Source organism: Bufo bufo, chromosome 1, assembly GCF_905171765.1.
Source record: "Bufo bufo chromosome 1, aBufBuf1.1, whole genome shotgun sequence".
Taxonomy (NCBI): domain Eukaryota; kingdom Metazoa; phylum Chordata; class Amphibia; order Anura; family Bufonidae; genus Bufo; species Bufo bufo.
This window is the reverse complement of record NC_053389.1, coordinates 53,015,926-53,023,555: the sequence shown is the minus strand read 5'-3', so window position 1 is coordinate 53,023,555 and position 7,630 is coordinate 53,015,926. Positions and strand designations below refer to the sequence as shown.

Here is a 7,630-nt window from a genome sequence, read left to right as displayed (position 1 = left end):
TCGGAGGGCGCCGTGCTGTGCAGCACAAGGGTCTCAGCCTTCGGCCTGGGCGTATGTACGTTTATTGTATGTTCCCAGAATTTGTGGTTGTGTTTATTGCCACATTTAAGTAAAATTCTGTTTTGGCAAAAGCTGGTGTTGGGGTTCTTCGTTCGTGACTTCACTGTATCCTGGGGAGCCCACCCCAGTACACGGCTTACAACTGCTCCACTTTTTCTTTGTATTAATATTAATACATCTCCTTTGTCTTATTTTTTTGCAGTTTGCTCAGTATAAAGAGGAAGCAGTGAAGAGAATTCTTCATATGAGGAAATCTATAACGATAGCGTCCAGTTCCCGCCTGTCCCCTGGTCCTGCTGACACTTCTGCTTTCTATACATTGTGCAATTCATGTTTGTGATTTTCATCTGCACAACTTCTCCCAAACAGTGATTTCTGCCCAACGTCCAGATTGCAAGGTAAGTGTCAGTCTCCAAGTCCTACTTATTCTGGGGAGAGGCTTGCCATATTCAGGCCCCAACTCACATCATTGCATCTCCTCATGACAAATTGATTATGCATAGAATGAAATAGACCTGGAGATATGTGCAGAAAATGTGAGCTAATGCTGGGGAAATGTGCAGGAAATTAGCTAGATTGTTCTGTAATAACGTGACCTAACGGGAAATAATCAGAGATGATGTGGAGATGACGAAAAGATGAATGGGTCATGATGGAGCTAAAGGATGAAACTGAGCATGTGCGGCCATCTGAGTAAACCGGACAAAGAAACAAACAGCAGGTGGCGCTATACAGATACATTTTATTAAATAACTTAGTAGCTATATAAATTTTTTAATTTCATACAATGACAAAATATTAATATCGTATTAATATCGAGTAAAGTATTAATATCGAGGTGCTGGTTTTAAAACTGTAGAATATTTTTCATGGAACAATTATTTAGGATAATGAGGATATATTGTGGAATTTACAGGGAGATTATTAGTTGTTGGGGAGATAACGGCAGAAGAAGTGATGAAAAAAATAACAACGGGGGAAGAGGGATGATCTTAGGATGAGGGGGAAGTGATTTGGTGCATTGACCCCCTGTACTGGGGCAAGGCAAAAAAGATGGTTCTTCTGCTCATGCTGGGAGATACCTCCTTTGTAGTGGGGAAGTTTCCTGGAATTCATAGGTTTATAGCAACCGCTGCATAAATCTTCTATGTCTGGTTGCAGTGTGACTTCCTTGCTTGGCACTTACGGTCCCTGTATAGTCCTGAATTAGATATGCAATAAACCAATTATTTTTACATAAAGGAGCAAGAACCCTTAGAGATATCATAGATAGAAATCTCTCAAGTAATCTGATTTAGGGCTCTTTCACACCTGCGTTATTGTCTTCCGGCATAGAGTTCCGTCGTCGGGGCTCTATGCCGGAAGAATCCTGATCAGGATTATCCTAATGCATTCTGAATGGAGAGAAATCCGTTCAGGATGCATCAGGATGTCTTCAGTTCCGGTACGGAACGTTTTTTGGCCGGAGAAAATACCGCAGCATGCTGCGCTTTTTGCTCTGGCCAAAAATCCTGAACACTTGCCGCAAGGCCGGATCCGGAATTAATGCCCATTGAAAGGCATTGATCCGGATCCGGCCTTAAGCTAAACGTCGTTTCGGCGCATTGCCGGAGCCGACATTTAGCTTTTTCAGAGTGGTTACCATGGCTGCCGGGACACTAAAGTCCTGACAGCCATGGTAAGTGTAGCGGGGAGCGGGGGAGCAGCATACTTACCGTCCGTGCGGCTCCCCGGGCGCTCCAGAGTGACGTCAGGGCGCCCCAAGCGCATGGATCACGTGATCACATGGATCACGTCATCCATGCGCATGGGGCGCTCTGACGTCATTCTGGAGCGCCCCGGGAGCCGCACGGATTGTAAGTATACCGCTCCCCCGCTCCTACTATGGCAACCAGGACTTTAATAGCGTCCTGGGTGCCATAGTAACACTGAAAGCATTTGGAAGACGGTTCCGTCTTCAAATCCTTTCAGTACACTTGCGTTGTTACGGATCCGGCAGGCACCTCCGGCAACGGAAGTGCATGCCGGATCCCAACAACGCAAGTGTGAAAGAGGCCTTATATAGTAGCTGGGCCCCCAGGTTAACACAGCAGCGGGTACATCAGTTTTTTAGCCTTGTTGCTGTGGCTAGCCTGGTGCTATGATGAGACAGCTCTATAGGGGGTCATTGTGAAGGATTGTCCCTCAGATCATGTTGGTATCAGCTTCTTCACTCAGTCTCTTTAGAGAGAGTAGGGTTTTCAGGATACCAGGGGACCCAAAAATCTGTAGCACAAGAATGAAATGTCGCCTCACATGTAAAAAGCATGACCACTGGATAATGCATCTGTAGTGGATAATGTAGTAGTCATAGATATGAGATGTAGTCATCCGACAATCTTGACGGAGGTACTGGTTACCTTCCGCTCGACCCCTATAATACTTACCTGAACCTTCTGGATGCCTTTCCCACTAAAACTCCATAAATAACTAAGCCCCCAATAAATCACGGACACCAGGGTTGGATTTAATCAGCCACAGCAGCCGTTTTATTACCATGAAATATAAACCTTTTAATTAGCATAACATAACAAAAACCCATATGCAACGGCATATGCACAATACCAATTCTTCATATGTATAACATATAATTAATTATGGGGGATGTCCTTGAAGCCCCAAATAAGGAGTTACCCCGTCTGGGATGAGCCATCTTGCCTCCAGCCGATAGGCGCCAGCTCAGAGGCACCACTGATGGCCCCCACACTCTGCAACCAACCGCCAACCATGGGAGTCCAGCCCCAACCATGGAGCCCTCCCATCATCCCCACATGAGAATTTTCCAACTTCAAGGACCCCCCACGGCCACCAACGCTCAGGCTTGACCCCTTACGTCTAAGCGTCCCTCCATACTCCCAAGGTCGTCTCAATGCCCTCCTGCAGGGTCAGACACCACATATCTATTCCGATCGCGTTCAAATGTACCCCATTCTCACGCCAAAAAAGCAACACCCTCTTCCAGCTCAACGTGCCTCACCACCACTGCCCGATGCCGGGCCATAAAACGCCCAGTTTCCCGGTTGACCTTCACACGAGTCTAGCCTAACCTCCGGTATGACCCCACCCCAAACCATCCCCCAGTGTCCCAACCACCTTACCACCGCCACTGATCGAGCTCCGTGGCACCCACCACATGTGGAGAGCTCATGCTTGAACTTGTACTTTGCTCCAAATTTGCACCCCCTTCATTAAATAAGAAGCACAATCCCTTTGCAGACGCTGCCACAAAACCGGATTGGCCCCCGCTTCCTGATTCCCCCCGAAAGGACTGAGCTGACCTAACTGGTGCTGTCACTTTCAACCACAAAGCAATATCTTTGTGATTCCATCTAATGTTCGGACGCACCACCTTCCGCTGTCTGAACTGCTCATCATAGTGTAGCCATGCTTGCCCCCCATACACCCTATATGCTTCACCAATGGCATTCAAATAACAAAAAAGGGCCGAACAGCACTCCGGTGATTTTAGATATTTTTTTTTTCCCCAATCACACTCGCTAATATTGCGAATGCCTGTACCCAGTCCGCGGGATTAAGCGATACCTTCGCTTTTAAGCGATACCTTTGCTTTTCCTCGTCTTCTTTCTTACCCTCATTACCCTCATCCTTTCTACTTCTATCCAAAATAAACTTTTCCAAGGGGAGCAAGGAAAATTTCCACATACTCCCCTTTCCAAATGCGCTCCCGCACCTCTTGTTTTAAATGCGCCCCTAAAGGGCCTTCAAAACAGACGTACACTTTCCCCTTTGCCTTATCATCCAACCTCACCGTATCCTCCTCAGCCGAACCCCCTGCCTGCATCTAAACAGACGCCATGCTACCGCATACACCTAACAAAGCCCCATCTGCTCCCGTGGGCCTGCTGGCGCCCCCTGTAACCATTCCTCCCAAGTGTTCCTCTTTTGGAGGACAGTCCCTCTTTTTGACCCAAGTCCCTCTGTCTTTTTTTGATCCTTAAATGTCCCTCTTTTTGACTTTGGGGAATTAATCCAGAAATGCAGCGACCGGGTCTGCAGGGGCAACACGTGAGGTACAGTGAGGCGATGGGGGATAGTAGTATCTTTACTCACGATTAGCAGAGCCTCCCTGGGCCGGCGTGTTGGGGAAGACAGCACTAAATCCTCCGGGAAACTCTCCAGTACAGGGATCACCAGCCAGATGGTAGTTGAGGTGCCCTTGATGGTATAGGTGTTTAGAGTGCTTTGGAGGCTGGGACCCCGGTTCTTCGTGACGCCAGCACCGTTAGGTGCAAAGATGAATGGTGGGAAAGGATGAGGAGTCAGTTATAGTGAAACAGTTGAACTTTACTTGATCAATTAGTTATCTTCAGGTAGTCAGTACAGTCAATAGATATGGTGAAGCAATAATATAAACAAGGGTTCAGCTGCATCCTACTAACAGGCTTGATGATTGTAATTTGAGGAGTTGTCCTTGTCTCTATATCTGTCTATACTTTGTCCACACTCTAGCACTCAGGTACTGGACATAATAATGCTTACTGGTCAGTAGCAATCCACAGGGCGGCTCCCTAATGCCAGGCTTCAGTCTTCTACTCCATTCTTCGGAAAGGATGCTCACTGAAGAATTACAGTCCCTTATGTCCACAGAGGCATGTGGTAAAGGATAATTTGGCGCATTAATCATCCGGCTGGGTCCAGGTACTTTTAGGTTCCTCCTGATCAGTGTTGCTTGTGAAGTCTATTGGCTAATTTAGCTCTAACCTCCACTAGACTGTCTCTATATTCAGACGTAGACTCACTGGTCTGTGCTGTGCTGCTGAAATGTAGTTCTTGTTCTATGTGCTCCCTTGGCTTGGCCAGAGCCAAGAGGCTAATCAGGCAGCTACATGGTGGAATAGACTTGTCCTGCTCCTCTCTACCTCTACCAACTTCCTCTCTCTTCCTACTGAATTCTCTCAACTAACTTTATTAGCAAACCCCAGACTATATATATATATATATATATATATATATATATATATATATATATATAAGTAGTGCCAGCACCACCTAGGGGGGAATAGATGTAATGACCTATAACAGCCTGTTAATGGGAATTACAGGGGAATATAGAAATGCATTAGATACACATATCAAAAGTTTGAAGTGCCCACGACCATCACTGAGTGGGACACTGCAGAAATGTGCATGAATAAATTTACTAAATTTCTCCTTACCAAAGTCTCTGTATGGTTTCTACTGTACCTGTATATTAGACCATAACTCAATTATTTGGTGCAATTTGGACCTTAAAATATCTATAATCCGATTATTTATGAGCTAATATTTAAATAGATATTGAAGTGCAAGAAAAAAAATTGTAAAAAAATGAAGGAACTTATACTCACCTAACCGATCCCCAGATGCTGCAGTTCTGATGGAGTCAGCAATTATGCTTTGGGCGGAGTTAGAGGCGCAGCCTAGTATGAAAAAAACTGCCGTGATGCGTGTCGCACATACTGTCCCTCTTTGCGATTTTCAAAAGTTGGGAGGTATGCCTGTAACACCCCATGCCAGCAATAGTGACGCCCCCGCCGTCCCCCCACCTGCTAATAAGCCCGCTAATACTCCCAATAAGTGCCCAAAACCCCTACCTAAATCCATCATCGCCAAACTCGCCTGGGCGCATGGGAAGGAGCCTGCCCCGCTGCCTAAAAGCATGAAGGGTCCCTAAAGGGGCTCCTAATACGGCACTGAGCTCGAGGAGGGAAGTTGCTCCGTGCTAAGGCGCGCTGGCAGGCAAGCCCGCCACGGCCAGCGTGACAGTGGCTGAGGCGATACAGATGCCTCAGCCGCCCCCCTCAACAACTCCTGTACCTGCACCCACCCAGTGCCCCAGACCACCGCAGCTGCCCTCAGTTCTCCAATTACTGCTTCCATCTCAAAGGGTAAGTGCTCCCAGCTGGATTAACCTAAAATGGCCACTTCTTCTTTCCCTGCCTACTTACCCCCCCCCCGATTACCCCCCCCCCCCCCCCCCCCCCCCCCCCCCCGGGGTCTCCCTGAACCAACACCCCGTCATGTTGGCCTCCCCTAAAGGCTCTGCCCCCTAGTCCGGCCTGTTCTTTTTGTATCATCAATGACGTATATGACCCTACACCTTATCAGATCTGAACCTCTGCTATAAATATATAATCATAATCATAATCTCTGCCATTTCTTTTCCCAGGAGGTAACATGGATTCAGGAGGAGCACTGACCTTCTTCTCTATTGTCCTCCTCTCTCTTCCCTTATGTCGGACGCAGAGTTGCCAAGCTCGCATGCCAGGAATACCTGGAATACCTGGAACTTCTGGTGCAGATGGAAAGGATGGAGCAGATGGGGAGAAGGGAGACCAGGGTAAGTCAATGCTGGATGATTCTGTAGGGTAGGAGATTATGGGACATTACCTCCTGTTAATAATCTAATGTCTCTTGTACATCAGGTCCTCCTGGAACCTTTCTTGGCTGGAATGAAGAAGAACATAGAGGAGACCCCGGTAGACTTGGAATGCCAGGAAAAGTAGGGCCAAAAGGGCCAATGGGTCCTCCAGGTCAACCAGGACGTAAAGGGGAAAAAGGCTTAAAAGGACAATCAGGAGAATACAAAACCGAGCTTCACTCTGCTTTCTCTGTGAAGAAAACCACTATTGGAAACCCACGAAAGGATCAACCTATTCGCTTTGATCGAGAGATCATCAATGTGAACAGACAGTACAACATCCATAATGGGACATTCACTTGTCAGATCCCTGGTCTCTACTACTTCACCTACCATGCCTCGTCCAGGGGACACCTCTGCATCCACATTGTCAAAGGTAGAGTCAATGAAGCCAAAGAGAGGATTGTTCTGTTCTGTGACCAGGTCCTTAATGTCTTCCAGACAACAACCGGTGGTGTTGTGCTGAAAGTTAGCAAGGAAGAATCCGTCTGGCTGGAGACCACTGAAAAAAGCAATCTGCTGGGCACAGAAGGAGCAGACAGTATATTCTCTGGCTTCCTGCTCTTCGCAGAATCTTAAGATTGACAAGAAAATTAGCTGTCTTTCAAAATGTCAGACTGCCAAGCAATGTGAAGTGTCACATGAGCGCTCACTAATGCCACCTGCTTGTACCAACTTCCATGCCTCTGCTCCAACACATCAGCATCTTGCTAGGGCTACATATAGGGTGCTGGAGAAAGACATGTATGCACTGCTCCGCCTCTCTCTCTATGACTCATCCACCCCTGGTATATTATGGGGAACATAATGTGTCTTCTTATATGGACAATGACACCACCTAACATGTCACAGCTTAACATGAAAATAAAGTGTGTTTTCAGTTTGAACGTTAATCAAAAGCTTTCTTTACCTAGAGACACAGCACATAAATATCTACAACACCACCATGCATATCCATATCCTAAAACTCCACCAAGCACATCCATGTCCTACAACAACTCCGCCGAGCACATCCATGTCCTACAACAACTCCGCCAAGCACGTCCATGTCCTACAACTATTGTTGATCGAGCATGCTCGGCCGAACACCAGTTCGGCTCGAGCATCTCG

The 7,630-nt window shown here is 47.0% G+C and overlaps 1 protein-coding gene across 1 annotated transcript; it reads left to right on the top strand.

The window, feature by feature from the left end:
- Positions 1-302: 302 nt before the first annotated feature.
- Positions 303-7,407, top strand: C1QB (complement C1q B chain). The gene is made up of 3 exons (XM_040423987.1): positions 303-458; positions 6,269-6,439; positions 6,525-7,407. Exons 2-3 carry the CDS (start codon positions 6,277-6,279, stop codon positions 7,097-7,099), a joined length of 738 nt encoding a protein of 245 aa, XP_040279921.1. The 5' UTR covers positions 303-458; positions 6,269-6,276; the 3' UTR covers positions 7,100-7,407.
- The last annotated feature ends 223 nt before the right edge of the window (positions 7,408-7,630 follow it).

What these genes read in the sequence shown, in the direction of transcription:
- C1QB (XM_040423987.1), top strand. Translation starts at nt 6,277, where the DNA reads ATGGATTCAGGAGGAGCACTGACCTTCTTCTCTATTGTCCTCCTCTCT. An exon ending in TGGGGAGAAGGGAGACCAGG is followed by an intron (nt 6,440 to 6,524) that starts GTAAGTCAATGC and finishes CTTGTACATCAG; the next exon opens with GTCCTCCTGGAACCTTTCTT.